Raw genomic sequence first — 19051 nt, 5'->3', positions numbered from 1 at the left:
TAGAAACCACTTGGAAACAAAAACTGCCGATTTCTGCTACCGAAAAGTTATCTGGAAGATTAGACGCGATTAGACTACCTGTTTTTAGGGTTCCATACCCAAAGGGTAAAAATGGGACCCTATTACTAAGACCTTCACTGTCCGTCTGTCCGTCCTTCCGCCTCTCTGTCACCGGGCTGTATCTCATGAACCGTGATCACAGATTATATAATGTACAACCTTTTGACACTGACATAAACGCTCGAGAACGTAACTTACTATCTATGCATTTCGCTCGTACTCGCATATTAGTGCGAGCGAGACGTGTAGAAAGGAAATTACGTAGACGTTATTGTATATGTCTGTTTTGACACTGTCAGTGAGTCATGGTACGGGTACCGTAGTCCCTCAAGAACCTTTCGGTAAATTGAAAACTACGAATGAACTTGGCCTTAAAAATCGGCGTTTAGCACGAGTTAAACCTAAAGACTGAACTCAACACGGTCTCGTGTTACCGTGCCCATAATCCCATAAATCTCGTTTTTATGCCGCAATAATAATAAATTTAAAAGATTTACTCCTTGGGCCTTTCAAACGTTCGAGAGTTGTTTTCAGTAATCATATTAACAAGTTTGCCTGCCCGATTCGAACTTTAAGATACGTCAAATACTTATTACGTGTAGATACGATATATTATGGATTAGATAAGTGTATTTGATGCGGTATTCGACCTTATATTTTAATTGCTCGTGATATGTCGAAAATATTGCAACTTTGCTTTTAAGTCTTGTGAAATATATTTTTTCTACTCTCGTAGAGATGGGTAACTACCCGGGTAAATACCCGAGAGCGGGTATTTACCCGGTATATACCCGATATTTACCTACCCGCGGGTAAATACGCGGGTATTTTCGTTTTTCTTCTAAATTTGATGTGTTTAATGGTATGTGAGTATAAATAAGATTAATTTAAGTAATTTTTTATAATGTTACATAAAATGTATGTTCAAACTAATTACGAAAAGATTGCTATGAGGTGAAGTTCGATTTTAACATATAAGTCAAATTATGAATATCGTGTAAAATCATTCCCTGGCTTCCGGAAATATTTTATAACGCTTTTAATATACATTAGAAAGATGAAAATAAAGACTACTTATGAATGATAAGAAAAAAAAATTGTGCAGTGTCACAACTTGGGAAGCTCATAAGTCAAATACAGTTAGTTTTAGGACAAAAATGTATATAACCTTTTTTGTAGAAAATTCAGTGTACTTTAGTTTGTACATACAATACTTTTCGATATTAATGACAGATTCCAAGAAATATGAAAAAGTTCACTTTATATCTCCACTTTAACACAATTCGACATGTGCAATAAGAAAGGAATCTACCCGTCCATTTGGGTAGATACGGGTAAATACCGGGTAAATGGGTATTTACCGGGTATTTACCTGGGTGGGTAAATTGGGTAAATACCCACGACCCATCTCTATACTCCCGTACTTTTATTTGTCATTTAAAGAGTCGTGCACACACCTTTAAAACCCTACTTTATAGTTGTCAAGACAAGTCTTTAGTCTATTCCCCAAAAAAGAATTTGTGCATACACGCAGTATCTTTTTGGCGATTTTACGATACTTCGTGTAATGACCACTTAAAGAATAATGAATGAAATACAGTGTTGCCAACCTTATTTTAAATGTCATCTCTGACAAATAAGTGAACCATAGACATGTTTTTTTTTAATTTCATTCATTCATTCTTTTCCCGCCAGTACCCTCCATTTTTGCTACTTCTTGAATTAAAAATATTTGTTAATTTACAATTTTATTTCAAAGTAAGTGCTTGGTCGTAGAAAAAGTATTGTATGCAACGTTGTTTAACTGAGTCAAAAAATACTCGTGGCTTCGCCTCAAATTGTTACTCACGCCACTCGCCTTTCGGGGGTGAAAAATCGATCTAGTTAGGTTTTATCTCTGGGAAAAAGCGCATTTTTGCGTTTTTATGTTTTACGAGCGAAGCTCGGTCTCCCAGATATTGTTTCTTAATGTTCGTGGGTAGTCATTGCCGCTCGGTAAATTGAAATAAGTTTTTGGCAAAAATTTCATTTTTGGTACAAGCTTTTATCGCTGACTGTACTTTTCTTACGAGAGACAACTAATACTCATCGAGACAATTCTATAAACCCCTAACACAATTAGGTTGCGTTGTTTCATCACAGAGTTCCTATGGCGACCTCCTGTCTCCATCATCAGATCAGCTCGATGGTACCATAATATTGCATTGTCACCCGACTTACATGTGTATGCAAAATTTCAGCTCAATCGGAAACCGGGAAGTGGATCAAATATAACTTGCAAGATTCCATTACATAGTTACATACAGGTCGACCTAATAAAAGCTTGTTAAAAAATAATAACTACGGGGTCGTAATTAAGTGTAAGTAACTTAAACAATCTTCTTAATTAATGATTAGACGGATACATTCTACATCTGGTTTAATTTATTGCCCGTATTGGATTTAAACACTGTTATATGTACTTGTTTCTATTAAATTAAAAATACGTCTCATTATCCTTACCCTTTAATTATATTTTTGTAATGTCCTAAACATACTTATATAAAAAGCTCATCATTAAATATCATCATTAATTTTTACGCTTATAGTACTTGTAAAATTAGCAATATCGTTTTATAGCTTCACTTTAAGTAACTCTTAATACCATAAAAATACCGTCAAAGAAACGGCTTACTTAAGTGTTTACTTTAATAAGACCACCTTACGGGCTTTAGATCTGTTATTTCTTTATTTCTTTATTGCACCATGGTAATTACAAGATATAAAACGTATCTCATGGACCCGGAACGGGTATGGCAGTTAAAACTTAAAACTAGGACTAGTGCTATTAAATATGATCTTAATAAATAATGTATAATTTACATTGTTGGTTGGTACAAAGTTACAAACATCGGAATCATTTAAAAAATCGTCAATTTTATAACAGTTTTTGAAGTGAAAACTTCTTTAGCGGCGCTGTGCACTTTTTGAGGTGGGAAAAAAATGTTAAACTCGAGACAGCGTAAGACGATCACGTGACCGTAAGACGGACACGTGACCTGATCGAAAAACTGTTACATGTAATGTCATTGAGTTTTTCTTTATTGATTTAAATGCCATCTAGTGAGTTTCGCTCTAACTGGTATTAATAAAACTAGAGTACTAACAGTGAGGTGCTTAGGGATTCCAAGTAATTAACGCTAACGCTAGATGGCGTTAACCTCAATTATACATAGTGCATTTTGCATTAGTCATTGAGTTTTCACTTCTGCCGGTACTCCCTTAGTGCAACCCGTTGGCCGGTTTTTTCTAGTTAACTTTTCATGGCTCTTAACTGATAAAGGCGTTTTCCTCCTTTACTGTTTAATTGACAGTGTAATAATAATAATGCTTATTTTATTGCAAGCTATGAAGTTTAATGTTGATATCGAAAAAAAGAAATCAGTGGTTTCAAAATAATCCATTAGGAGATTATAAATGTAGTTTGTCAAAGGACTGTCTCATTTCAAACATAGACAGAGAGAATCATACTGTCTTTGTTTTACACTATACTTGTTTTTTTTAGCATTTGAAATAAGGTAAACAATCTTGATGTGTCTTTTAATTGAAAAACACATTTTAAAAATAAGTTTCGGTAAATATGTAACAATTATGAATCTAATACGATCTTTTATAGTCTTCTGCTTTCACAAGTAATAGTTATTGATTTTTAAAAAGTGTTTTTCAATTAAAAGACATGTCAAAATCGCTTACCTTCTTTCAAGTTATTTCTAATGCTAAAAAAATGAACTAATAGTACTAGCACCCAAAAGAAAAGGATGAGTATAATTTTTATTGTTCTTATTTACTGACAATTTTGTTTGACTAACTATATATAAAAAAATGTAAAGAAAGTCGATACCTATGTTTAGAAAAATATCGAGAACTGATTAATTGTCGCGGTGTCGATATGTTTAGAAAAATATCGAGAATTGATTAATGTCGCGGTATTTCCAGACCGATACGACCTAGAAACCTTTAATAAAGGAGCGTATCTCTCTGGTTTTACAGGTGTCCATGGGCGACGGTAATCGCTTACCATCAGGCGATTCGTGTGTTCGTTTGCCTTCTACATATATCATAATAAAATTGGTGTTGCATGTTGTTAAAAATGATAAGTAGGTAGTAGATGAGCGTTTTCCAAAAAAAGTGTAAGTACATTTCATTCATGTCTTTAAAATATTTACTTCTTGGGCTCATTTACTCAGAATCATTTGTACATTCACACCTCATACATAAAAAAAATTGTCCAAAGATTTCCTTTTCAGTTCATCACATTCTTGTATGAATTTTTTTTATTTGTATGAACGTGACCCACTTGAAAAAAAAATCATACAAAATTTTGGGATACATTTTTTCATGTATGAGGCGTGAATGTACAAATGATTCTGAGTAAAATGAGCCCAAGAAGTCAATATTTTGAAGACATGAATGAAATGTACACTTTTTTTGGAAAACGCTCAGATAGGATTACTTTTTACTCTGTTCTCGTGTACCTGCGTGACTTGTATGCCTTTTGTGAAATAAATGTGACGTTATCTATGAAAAGGGACCTTATTGTCGATGGCGCTTACGCCATTAATAACGATGCTCCGATATAAATAAAATGCCACGTGACGCTGTGCGGCGTAAGCGCCATCGACAATAAGGTCCCTTTTCATAGATAATGCCCCAAATATCTTTAAACCTAAACCTAGTAGAAAAATGAACTAAAAAGCAACCAAGTGGATTCCTACTGAAATATTTGCTGTGAGATAGCATAAATTATTTTCTGTGCATTTTAGCTGCTTGTTATTTGAAAGCACATACCAAAAATACCAAAATCTTAAATTTATTCCTCAAAACGAATACAGAAATGCAGCTGCAGTATAAATCCAAATCCTTGAGACTTCCCACGGGCCAATTCGAGTTTTAGTTATTATATCTGTTTCCGATACGATACTGATCTGTCAGTATTTGTTTGAAGCAGCAGGTTGATAAAGTCTGCTCTAGAATAAGTAGCTTTATTTATGCACTCAGCAGGATAGCAAGAACTGTCTCTATACAGGCAGCATTAGTTGCATATCACGGGTACGTAGATTCAACTCTCCGCTACGGTGTAGTTTTATGGGCAAATAGTACAGACAGAGACCAGCCAGCCTATTATGGATAGCTTTATCCATCTTTATCCACATGATAAAAAAACTGTCACTGTTTAACACCGTGGGAAAGAAAGTGACGGACACCGTTTTATCACGCTGTCACGTAGACAAGAACGACCATCATATCCGTACAGGTATTTCTTGTGCAAAAACGCTGCATTAGAGCAATTTTTGGGATGGAGCAACTGGACTCATGTCGACCAATTTTTATAGATAATGGTATTCTCACTTTCCCTTGTTTATACATTTTGGAGACTGCATTATTCGTGCACAAGTATAAAACCCAGTTTATGGAAGTACAACAGCTACGACCCCGTCAAGTCCGGGAGCAATACAAGCCCAAACTATATAAGCCCGCGGTCAAGCTAGCACTTTCCTCCAAAAATGCGTACTGTATGTGTATAACCATTTATAATAAGTTACCGGACATGTTTAAGGAATGCAATTTTTATAAATTTAAGAACTTAGTTAAACAATGGCTCATACAGAAATGTTATTATAGTTTAAACGATTTTTTAAATGACACTTTTTATGTTTAAAATTTAATGTTAATTTAATTTTGATATTATTTTATTTATTTAAGTTAGTTATAATTATTTTAAATTGATATTGTATAATGTGATTGTGTGTGAAATGTATTGTACGCCTGAAAAGGTAGAGTCTGGTGAGACTACTAGAGCAGCAATTAATTTAAGCTTAATATGTAGCCCTTTCTCAAAATACATTAATAAATTAAAAAAAAAATTTCAAAAAAAAAGAAGAAATGCCACTTTTGACACAGACAGTCCAGTATAATATCGGAAACAGATCTAATGACTTAAACCCGAATTGGCCTTACCATATTCACGAAAGTAGTGCACTGCTATTTTCTCGTACTCGTAGAAGCATAGAAAATAAATGCATAAATAAAGTTATATTTTGCATAAGTTATAATAATACTTAACAAGCCTCAATCAGTCCATTTATGTTTTAACCCTTTCTTACAAATACGTATATAATAAGTCTAAATAATATTATGGATGGATTTATCCACGTGATAAAATAGCCGTCTCTTTTTAACACCGGGCGACTGAGAGTGACGGACGTCGTTTTATCACGCTGTCACGTAGACAAGAACGACCATCATATCCGTGCAAATGCTCCGCACTTCAGTCCAAATAATATTAGCCTAAGCTACTAAAGTATTGAAGTAATTGATTACTTATTTATATAATATTGTCAATTAAAAATTAAATTAGCGATGTTTTTACTGACCCTCTTGATTCTATTGACATTGCGAAATAAATAAGTTTTTGGCAAAAATTTCATTTTTGGTACAAGCTTTTATCGCTGACTGTACTTTTTTACGACAGACAACTAATACGCATCGAGGCAATTCTAAAAACCCCTAACACAATTAGGTTGCGTTGTTTCATCACAGAGTTCATGGCCACCTCCTGTCTCCATCACCAGATCAGCCCGATGGTACCATAATATTGCATTGTCACCCGACTTACATGTGTATGCAAAATTTCAGCTCAATCGGAAACCGGGAAGTGGATCAAATTTAACTTGCAAGATTCCATTACATAGTTTTACATACAGGTCGACCTAATAAAAGCGTGTTAATAGTTAGAGTTAGACTAAGAAAAGTCTGCAGAGATTTTGACAGCACACGCAGTGTAGGTTATTTTAAACATCAAACTTCTATGAAATTATGATTATGACGTATAAAGAACACGTATGGCACTGCGCGTGCTGTCAAAATCTCTGCAGATTTCTCTTGTACTTTTATATACTTAACACGAGACTTAATCGCGTAAAACTTACGTTTATTTATGGCCTGACGTTTCGAACGTGACGTTACGTTCGTCGTCACAGGCAGTCTACGCAGAAAGAAGAAGAGTAGGCACAAAGTCTCTCACTATCTTCCTAGCTATCTATCCCACATGGTGGTGGCAGAAAGTATGAGTGAAACTTGTGTTAGTTTAAATCAAAAAACTTTTCTTGATCTAACTCTAATCAAACTTAAGAGGCAACAGGAGTGGCCATTTCTCCATACAAACGTACTCGACTGTTTCCTCCGTGGGTTTTGAAGCTAGAGCAATGATTTTTTCAACACAGATTAATATTGTCAATATCTGTGTCGGACCGTTTTGCTTTTTCTGATATTTTGTTTTTTAAAATGGCCAAAATGGTCTAATTGACTACACCGCAATGAGAGGCATGGTATTCAAAACTGATATCAATTAGACAAAAAATCAAAACGGTACGACACAGATAATTTCATAATCATTTAGATTTCCAAATTTGGTTACGATTGGTTAAGTTTTGGAGGAGGAAACAGTCGAGTACGAAACCTCGATTTTTGAGATTTTTACGCAGGATTTTTCGCCTTGTCCTTATCGCACTAGTTTTAGGAGCCGCTTCCGTTAGCGAGACGGGTATAATTACCTAAAATATTTAAATCTCAGCTCCTGTTTCGTCTTAACAGTCACACACATCTATCGTGCTAAATAAAATCTCAACAAAAGCAGTCTTAACGGGATAAAGCGATATAAGCAGGCTAACGCTGACGAGGGTCAAAATACGACGCGTGGCGAATGACGAACGTCGCACGGCGTCGTTTGTTGGAGGATTAGTCGCGTGTGGTCATCGTCATATGTGACGTTCCACGGATAAAGGTACCTAATGGCGGCCCTATACGTACTAATTCGGTGCGACGTAAGCGACGACCGCCTTAAGGTACCTTTATTAGTTAAACGTCACAATTGCTAATCGCACGATCTCACTGTGAATTTACGACGTACTTATAAATAACACTTGCACTGCGTGTGCTATCAAAATCGTTGCAGACTTTTCTTCGTCTAATTATACGTCTTCTTAAACACTTTTTTTTTCATATTTATGATTATTTCAATAAAATAGTGTTAGACAATTTTTATACATTAGTAATCAACTAATCAGGCAATTCTGTAGAGTAATTCTTCAAGATGAATATAGGTACCTAAACAAAATTGAAAAGTAAAGTAATCGAACTTTACAGAATCGTTTAATAAAATATTAATTCAGTGTTAGTAGTTCAGCCGCAGATAATTGCGTAGTTTCACTAACAAACGATAAAGAAGATAAGAAAAGAACTTGTAACAAAAATACACGAACAAACAAAAATAAAAACTTAAGCACATTACATTATAATTTAAATCGTATAAGGTTTAATACATCTGATGAAAGGCGATCTCCCCCTGTCACTTAAGCGGAGACTCATGGACATGTGCATACTTCCAATTCTCACCTACGGTGCACAAACTTGGTCTTTGACGGCGTGTCAGAGGTCCAACCAAACTAGGGGTTTGCCAGTGAGCTATGGAGCTCAGCATATTAGGTGTGACATTAATGGATCGTATCCGGAACAGCACGCTGCGCTCCAGAACAAAAGTGGTCGACGTAGCTCGGAAAGCGGCCAAGCTAAAGTGGGACTGGGCTGGTCATGTCTGCCGAATGCCGAGTGAGCTGTGGGCCAAGATCGCCACAGAGTGGCAGCCCAGCTCAAAACGAGGAGTTGGCAAACCACGTCGGCGATGGCGAGACGAGCTAGACTCCTTTTTAAAGGAATGGCCAGAGACTGTACAGGATCGGGAAGACTGGAAAAAGTGGGGGGAGGCCTTTGCCCAGCAGTGGGACATTACAGGCTCCTAATAATAGGGATCGATCTATCATCACTGACAGGACTATTGTAGCCAATAAGCCTGACATTGTGATAATAGATCGAGCGCAACGCCGGGCCGTGCTCGTTGACATCACCATCCCCCATGATGAGAATCTCGTGAAAGCCGAGAAGGACAAGTCCAGTAAGTACCTAGACTTGGCTCACGAGATAACCGCCATGTGGGATGTTGATTCGACGATCATTGTCCCGATAGTTGTTTCAGCGAACGGTCTAATAGCGAAGAGTCTCGACCAACATCTTGAGAGACTCTCGCTAGGTGGTTGGATCAAGGGCCAGATGCAGAAGGCGGTGATCTTGGACACGGCGCGGATAGACCACCGGCAGCTTGGGCCTTGCCCCGCTGCTGGCGGCACCCTAGGTTAGGTTTTTTATAATGTGTTTATATGTATTTTTTATTGTTTTGTAAGTGTTTTTATATTTTACTTTTATATTCATATTATAAATCACCTAGCCTAGAGAATTCAAGTAAATAAAGAGAATAATAATAATAATAAGGTTTAATAATGTTTTCATCGGCTTCACATGCAGGGTCAGCCACTAGGCCAGACCAGTCGTCAAATATATTCTTCGTAATCAAATGAGGAGTATGTAAGACGTATTCCATGTTTTCATCATATTTTATTCACACGTCCTATAAAAGGCTGTCTCATTTGCAATTAAAGCCGGGACAAAAGAAAACCTTTTGTTCTGTATTTTGGAGGAAATTCATCACGTCCCTAAAACACGATCCTCCTTTCTGCCTCACGCAAATGTGGCGACATGAAACTTTGTTAAAATTTATTTCAATTTTGTATGTAGATTGATTTTGTGGTAGGCATTTGTTTCGGTTAAGGCTAGGTACTCACACACTAGCCTCTTTTTTCTATATGTGTTGCGATTCCAGGATACTTCCTGCAAAAATTATAAAGCATAAACATAAAGTGTTTTGCATTAGGTACTATGCAAAGAACTTTATTTCACAACTTGTCTAAGTTAGTCTAAGAACAGCAAAAACAGTGTTTATCGTTTTTGTCAAAGGTTATGAACGTTTTTATCATTCTATGACTAAACTACACAAATCTTTTATTCCACAGTTTGAGCTTTGTTCTGTTTTTTTTATCGATCATTAAAAAAAAATCCTTTTTCTATATTCTTTATTATTCTATCGAATATTAATACTCGTACTCTAAGAACAAATTAAATTACTTACTATGTAAATATTTTAATTTGTATTATTTCAAGTTGACACACTACTATTTAAACTATAAATCGTCATATAAAGCCTGACCAGCCAGCCTATTATGGATAGCTTTATCCATCTTTATCCACGTGATAAAATAACTGTCACTGTTTAACACCGTGGGAAAGAAAGTGACGGACACCGTTTTATCACGCTGTCACGTAGACAAGAACGACCATCATATCCGTACAGGAATATATGATCACGCGTCAAATTTCACTGGATCAATTTTTTTAATACTATACTGAACTGTCACCCTATGCATAAGAATAAAGCTGGAAACAAATTATCGGACGCAGCTGACGGACGCGGCTGACGCGCGCGACATAAAAGTGTGCACAGTCAGGAACATCCAGCGCGCCAGATTTCTGTCGGATGTCCGAAGGCTCAAGGTTACGTCCACGGCTTACCTCCGATAGTTTGCACAGTTCAGTGTATATGCATTATCTAGATACCTATAAGTCACGGCTGTGAGCCGCGTCCGTCAGCCGCGTCCGATAATTTGTTTCCAGCTTAACAGCGCCCTCTTGACAATGATCATATATTACTGGTCAGGCTTTACCTACGAAGGAAAAAAATGACGTTGGACACTGGAGGCTTCGGTAATTTTTTCTTTCGTATATGACATTTATTTCCATCTATAGTTCGTTTTTTTAGCATTAGAAATAAGGTAAACAATCTTGATGTGTCTTTTAATTGAAAAACACGTTTTAAAAATAAGTTACGGCAAATGTGTAACAATTATGAATCTAATACGATCATTTATATTTTTCTGCTTTCATAAGTAATAGTTTTTGATTTTTAAAAAGCGCTTTTCAATTAAAAGACATCTCATGATCGCTTACCTTCTTGCAAGTTCTTTCTAATGCTAAAAAAAACGAACTATAATATTTCTGTCCTTTTGTATGTACTCAGCTTAACGTTGATTTTTCCGTCGACAGAATTTACTGTCGTTATCGCTTCGTTGCTTCATAAATAATGTATGTAAGATATCGCACTTGTGAAATCAATATGATTGACAGGAGAAAATATAGACGTCTGGTTTCAATGGGGAAAACTATGTTAGGAAGCTTTAAATGTGGTCTGACTTCAATAGGTTGTTACAAGCAATTCTATTCTTGGGAGATACGTATTACTTACTTTATGTGAGAACTTTTACATTATGAATATGAATTTGTTTTTCTGAGTGAAATCAGGAATTGGTACAACACCAAACAAGGGGAGCCTATCTCGTCGCATAATAATTTTTGCCTTAATGTAATGTTACGCATAAAACTTATTTCGCATAATTTTTCTATAGCTGAAACAGAAAGTATTTTTGAAAATATTTTGCATATGTTTGTTTTATAATTTTTCAGAAATGTTAATAGTTTCAGTTGTTAATAGTTAAAAATTATGCGAAATGAGTTTTATGCGTACATAATTGCATTACGTTAGGACAATCAATCATTATGCGACCCAATATAGACACAAGCGTTAGGGCTCATTTAGACGGCACGCGAACTCGTATACGATTTAAGTTACATTGCAGACGATTGAGGTGAGATCAATTCAGCCGACCGATCAAATAACGCAATGTAATGAAACACGCATGCGAGTTCTCGCACCGTCTACATGAGCCCTTACGCTTATTGTTCATTAGATATTAAATTTATAATGAGGTTATATTTAATAAATAACAAATATATTCGATTCTAATTTTTCAGCACAATCACAGCTATCAACCGAATTATAAATTAAATTAATTTGTTCCAGAAACTTCAGTATATTCACAGCGCGGTTGGCAACCCTACTGGTGTTGCACACGGGCGGCGCAGGGCTGGCATCACCCACGGTAGTGACACGGCCTTCAAGTGCACAGTGGCTACCCACAGATAACCAAACTGTCTATACGTTACCTCCGGGAGAACTTCAAAGGTAAGAGAGAATTAACCCATACTTGTATAATGCCCAGACAAATCATAATATTACTAACGGTAGGCGTGGCGCTGGGTCCACGGTGGTGACTTGGCCTGCAAGTGTACAGTGGCTACCCGCATATAACCAGGCTGTTATATATACGTTGCCTGCGGGAAAGTTACAAAGGTAACAGAGAATATTTTAGCTACTAACCCATTCCCGTAATAAGCCCAGAGAAATCTTACTGGTAGTATACAGAGTGTAGGGATGGCATCACGCACAGTAGTGACTCCTAAAAGTATACAGTTGCTCCCCACAGACAACCAAACCACATATTATACCTATAATTCCTGAACTCTTGGTCAATAAGGGCTAATTTAGACGGCGCGCGAACTCGTATACGATTTTAGTTACATTGCCGACCATTGAAGTTACATCAATTCAGCCGACCGATCAAATGACGTAATGTAATGAAACTCGCATGCGAGTTCTCGCACCGTCTAAAGGAGCCCTAAAGCAAACTAACCATCGGAATGCCTTAAGCCTTAATAATGTTTTTTTATTGAATTATGCGATAGTACTTGTAAAGATTTAATCCCCTAGGCGAGAGCTTAGTATGAAATTAATGTGCACCATAAATTCAGAGGTGGCACAAGTCTGGACCTTTCTGGATGTAAAGGATAGATACACTACGTATGCCATGTCCGACATTAGTTGTTGTATCTGCGGATGCTAACTGAGTGGTTACTAAATTCTGAATTTTGAAATAAAATACCCTTACCCATTACCCATAGATTACAAGAAACCTATAACAAAAGTCAAGAACTTAAACCTTAAGCAAAAAAATGAAAAAATGTGTAATTATTTGGGAAATACTTGGGGCGCGAGTCCGATTATAATTTTGTACCTGTTTGTGACTTGATATTTCCTTTCTATATCCATAGCGTTAACGTTTACGCGTGGGTAATAGGTGTAACCCGCTTCAAATGCCTAAAGTTTATGATTATACTAGCGACTCACCCCGGATTCGCACGGGTTACATAAAAACTTAAGAAATTATACACCTAACCCTTCCTCAAAAACCACTCTATTGATATGTGAAAACCGCATTATTTAATTTCAAGAAATACAGCCTTACTAAATCATAATATATACGTTGGGTTTACAGTAAAGAAATTTTCTTACTGTTAAACTTTCTTGAGAACTACTTATTAGAAGTCACGATATAAAAATCCCTTCCCATTTTCAAATGGTCGAAACCTTTTATGCTTAGTTATTTATATGGGATGACTAATAACACTTTTTTTAAGCATTTCCAAATAAACAAACTGCAACTGAAAACGTTTGTCAACAAAACGTCCATTACATTCTCTATTACTTATCTTGTATTCCAAGAACCTTTGTTTATTTGAAAAAATCTACAAAAGGTCTGATTTGGGTAGAAAACTTCAGTTTCACATTACCTTTTTCAATAATACGGAACCTGTCCTATTTTGATAAAGGCCGTCGTTCAAATATCCAATGATTTGAAGGTAAATCTTTTTGTTTTCTTTGTCAAGTGAAGTGAAATATTTACAACTAGCGACCCGCCCCGGCTTCGCACGGGTTAACAGATGAATTTTGAAAAATCCTTTCTTAGTGGGCCCCTAGACCTTATAAGGAACCTACTTGCCAAATTTGGACTTTCTAGTTCCAGCGGTTTTAGCTGTGCGTTGATTGAAGTCAGTCAGTCAGGTCTTTCACGTTTATATATATAGAATAGAAGATAAGGGAATCGTATATTTTTTTGGGACTACGTCAATTTTGCGTAAGATTGGGCAATTTATAGTTTTACCTGCAAAAGAAATGGGACAAGGAAGTATGGAATAATTTATTGAGCCCTCCAGTTTAACTGTCGTAAATCGTTAAGATAACTCAATTTTCTGAAAATATTTTATTTTTATTTTTTGGAAAAGTAGTCATGGCTACAAAAGAAAGAAAACACTTTTTTCTACTCCCGTACTTTTATTTGTCATTTAAAGGGTCGTGCACACACCTTTAAAGCCCTACCTTATACAGTAGTTGTCAAGACAAGTCTTTAGTCTATTCCCCAAAAAAGAATTTGTGCATACACGCAGTATCTTTTTGGCAATTTTACGATACTTCGTGTAATGACCACTTAAAAAATATTGAATGAAATACAGTGTTGCCAACCTTATTTTAAATGTCATCTCTGACAAATAAGAGAACCATAGACATGTTTTTTAATTTCATTCATTCATTCATTATATTCCAGCCCGTACCCTCCATTTTTGCTACTTCTTGAATTAAAAATATTTGTTAAACTTACAATTTTATTTCAAAATAAGTGCTTGGTCGTAGAAAAAGTATTGTATGCAACGTTGTTTAACTGAGTCAAAAAATACTCGTGGCGTCTTTATTAACAATTTTCGGCTTCGCCTCAAATTGTTACTCACGCCACTCGCCTTTTTTGACCTCTCTTAAACAACGGTTGCATAAAATACTATAATTTGGCCATTTATTTTCACACAATTGCACCTGTTGGATAAAACCTCTTAGAGACGAATTACGCTAGAGCACCAGTAAATGCCATGACGGAAAAATAATCTCATACAAAATTGTATGAAATCTAAGTTAAAGTAGTTATTATTACTAATATGAAAATTTAAATAATGTTTTATATAAGTAATAATAATGTTCAATGTTTTCTTTAATAATTTTGTATTCGGTAATTTTAACGTTTTGAAGTACCTACATAGTTTTCCCAGAGGGCTCAACAAATTCTTGTACACTACAGTACAGTACAGGTATTTGTTTGTTTTTAAATATGACCACGCATTTATCATGGCGACGCGCGACGTTCTATATTGTTCTTGATAAACGCCTTGGCCGTAAACATCTTCATTTCCAGCTTTTAGTCAATCCATTAATAATCCGTATATATTGCTTGCTATAAACAAACATGTAAGGGACATGTTTGTTTATAGCAAGCAATATATTTATAGCAACCAATTCCTGCTTTCCTGTTGAATTTCGGCATGATTAAAATGTAGAAATTAGTGAGTAGCAGCGACTGAAATGTAATACCTTTAAACGAGCAATTCTTGTTTATTTATATATATATTTCGGGGATCTCGGAAACGGCTCTAACGATTTCGATGAAATTTGCTATATGGGGGTTTTTGGGGGCGAAAAATCTATCTAGCTTGGTCTTATCTCTGGGAAAACGCGCATTTTCGAGTTTTTTTATGTTTTCCAGATATTATTTCACCCAGATATTATTTCTTACGTAACGATTAAAAACTCGTTAACGTCGATATACATTAATTACAAAATTTACAAATTACTATCTCTTTGTAAGAAAAAATAAACCTTCTTAATTATGTAACTAAAACTATTTCCGTTTATTTCCACACAAGTTATTAATAATTATGGGTTTTATTTATTTAGCTGCTAGTTTCTATCCAATCTGTTACTTAAATTAATTAAGTTATTTAATATAACATTTATCTCGACTTCCAAATAAAATAGGTTCTAAAACAGCAATCTGCAATTCTGTTGCCTGAGGGCCAAATGCCGAAAAGGGAACGGAAGTTTTACTGTAGCCCTTAAAAAAGTTTGAAAACCCATGCTCTAAAACTCTAAAGGGTTAGGATCTTACCGTTAACTACGACCCCGAAGCAAAAAAAGGGGTATTATAATCCTGTAGCACTTAAATATTCTTTATCAAAATCGATTCATTGCGTTGGGGTTTATTCCTTTTCCATACTGGGCGGGCTGGCTGAGATGCAGGATCAGTGTCGCCGTTATACGCGCCACCAGCATGTGCATCCGAGGCACACGCCGCCGCTTTAAGTCCACTGCCAGGTGGCTTGGGTTCGATGACGGTGCCGCCCTTCCACACATCGATTGAAACCCCTTTTCTATACTACCTATGTATTATCTACCCCTTTGCCTATGTATTATGATTGTTATGATTTTTTTTTCCTTTTCCAGTCTGGAGTTGAACACCACATCGATATCAGCCCCCGTCTACGTCACAGTGAGTCCGTGTACGGCGGACGTACGCTGGGCCCTTTTTAGGGGCCACATCGGAAATATTGATGGTAAGTCTGTTTTTATAATTTGACCCTAAACCCTGTAACGTGAAGAGTAGTAGAGTAGTGAAGAAGAGTAGTAGGAGTATGACTAAAGGACATAATTCAGATATCATCCTGTATTTCAACATGCCTGATCCCAGATTCTCTGTACCATATAAGCTTAGAGTATTTAACAACCGGAGTCGGTCTTTAAGAGCTTACACCTCTGCCGAAAACCTTGCACAATTGTACGAACGTTTGTATGGACTGACGTACTGACATGGCTATTTGTACGTTACGTCATTTATTTTTCAGATCAACTGACATTTGTGAGAGAATATATTGGCCGACAGATGACAACGATATCAATAAGCGTCTCTCAGAACGAGAGATACGTATTACAGGTAAGGAATTAGAACGTTGTTTATTCATATAGGTACAATTAATTGTGTCAAATTATTTTCAATAATGTTAATATCCAGAGAGGAAAATGAGGACTACGTTTTTATGAAAAGATGATGCGGGTCCTCCACATTCGTCTTATCATTTCCGATTTAAATGAAGTTTCGTTATTTTTAACCGACTTCAAAAAAGGAGGAGGCTTGGCACCGACTTCAAACGCTTCAGTTGCTAGCGCATATAAAACGGGATAATATTTTATTTTATCCTGTATGAAGTCGGTTTTTTAAGATGAATTTTACATTTTACAGTTTGTATTTTTTGGGAACGAAACCCTAAAAAGGGTTGAAGTTTTAAGCCTCTAGGATTTCGTCCTTTGTACTCTTTATTTTCCAATAACTCTCTGCAGCTTGCGAACGTGATTTTCGGATTTTAAAAATAGGATACAAATTTGGTTTCTGTCAAACATTTATTCAGCAAATAGGCCACTGGGGGGCACTTTTACATGTCAATGTTTTACAAGTACTTAATTAATAAAAATAACCAAAAATTACAAACTACAATATTTTAGTTTCACTCGCACCAACATATTCCGCCCCATACCTCACATAAATGGCGTCACAGCCATTGGAAATTCAGTTTGAATTTAAAATTTGTTCCATGAGAATTACGGTAAACTAGTGGCCCTGTGAGCTGTAGACCTGCCGAACACCTACGGGTCTGCCGTTTTGAGGAATCCCAAAAACTAAACCGACAAAAAATTCCATATAATTATCGAACCAATCGTCGCTTTTGCTCGGTCAATAACTAAATGAGTCAACGACAATCTCACTTTTAACACTGACACATCTAATCCATATCGTTTCTAGATCTTGAGTCAGGCATTTTGGCTCTCACGTCGAAATCAAGTTCATATTTTCAAAAGTCTGAATCCACCTCGTGGCATCGACAAAGTTGTTTTATATGAACTCAACCTTTGGAATGTTGACAAAAGGGATAGTACGAGATTTACATATTATTGTGAGTGTAGTTTCATATTTGAATATTTTGAATGGTCTGAAGATCTCGCAGATAAAGGTTATCTAAAAATGAATAGAAAATATCCACTAATGGAACGCATACATGAGTGTGAATTATAAAAAGGTCAGAATAGAATTACGGTTTGAATTTCATTTTGAATAGTTCAAGAACTTAAAACAATCTAACAAAGGATGAACAAAGGTCAAACTATACCACAGAGAATTTAGTTAGGGATGGACAAAATTTATTCGAATGACGAATAACGAATAAGAATAACAAAATGTATCGCGAATAACGAATAAAAACGTCGGATGATTATTTTTATTTGAATAAATTATTCGTGGAATAATTTATCCGTGACGTGTATGTGTATGTTTTCAGCTATCTTCAGACGCCGGAGGAGCGGCGGCGGTCAGCGTGCGTGGCGAGGCGCCGCGCTCCGTGCGCTTAAGACTACGCGTCCGATCCCGACGGAGACTGTCTACCAACTGGGACCCTAGGTGTGTAGCATTTTTCATCATCATCATCATCACATCAACCGTTTCTCGCCCACTATACCAAAATATATTACTCCTGTAGGCAATAGCTAACATCTTGTGTGTATAAATAATTATATTTCATTTCTCATGCTCTGAAAGTGGGTCGTTATTATTCTACAAAGTGCAGAAAGCAGAAACTGATACGTTTCTGCTCCAGAGCATTGTACTTTCTAAGTACGTTTTTTTTACGATCAATCGAATTCGAAGCAATTAAAATTTCATATTCAATACGGATAAGGATTTTACCAGAAAATTAGGCTTTATAGCCCATAACTGGTATTTTTATTTATTTAAACTTTATTGCGAAAAATATATACAAATGGCGGACTTAATGCCAAATGGCATTCTCTACCAGTCAACCATAGGGCCAAATAGAGATACAGATACCTATAATTGGTGCAGAGGGAGAAAATATACACGTCTTATCTACGGGAGAGACATGAAACTAATTTAATGTGCGTGGTCCATGAACTTACAACCAACTTTATGATTGAAATACGTCTTAAATGCCAATCTCACAAACCGCGAAAGCTTTAAATCATGCTCTTGCGCACAGAAATCAATAAAAACCTTCACCGTTACCCATACCACACGACAATAAATCTGGTACGTGTGTCCGATCGCCACTTACAAGACTAGGAACAGCCCTAACTCACAGATCTAGAACCATATAGACTTAACACACTTACAACCTAAAACATGAGAAATAATCCAAAATATACCTTATCTTGTCATAATAAAGTACATAATAGAACGCTTTACTAGAACCATGTGTTTAAGAGAGGCTTTCTGCGATTGATTTGGCTTGTTCAATTCAATACAAGTTCTACTTCAAAGTGTACTATAAAATGGCTCATACGCCTTTGAAATAAGATTACTCAGTTATTGCAGTAATAACAGTATGAGTGATGTATTAGATGAATAAGCCCCAAGCCCTATATAGCGCGTCCGTGATATGACCGTTTTCT

At 36.1% G+C, this 19051-nt stretch overlaps 1 protein-coding gene across 1 annotated transcript in view; it reads left to right on the top strand.

The window, feature by feature from the left end:
• The window catches only part of LOC134654321 (protein NDNF-like), a 64494-nt gene that overhangs the window by 18081 nt on the left and 27362 nt on the right, over positions 1-19051 (top strand). The window contains exons 2-5 of the mRNA XM_063509786.1: positions 11903-12064; positions 16043-16152; positions 16441-16529; positions 17926-18044. Coding sequence (XP_063365856.1) covers positions 11903-12064; positions 16043-16152; positions 16441-16529; positions 17926-18044 — 480 coding nt within the window. The remainder of the gene's footprint in view (positions 1-11902; positions 12065-16042; positions 16153-16440; positions 16530-17925; positions 18045-19051) is intronic.

This window comes from Cydia amplana, chromosome 14, assembly GCF_948474715.1.
Source record: "Cydia amplana chromosome 14, ilCydAmpl1.1, whole genome shotgun sequence".
NCBI classification, from domain to species: domain Eukaryota; kingdom Metazoa; phylum Arthropoda; class Insecta; order Lepidoptera; family Tortricidae; genus Cydia; species Cydia amplana.
The sequence above is the reverse complement of the archived record's forward strand: the minus strand, read 5'-3'. Positions and strand labels throughout refer to the sequence as shown.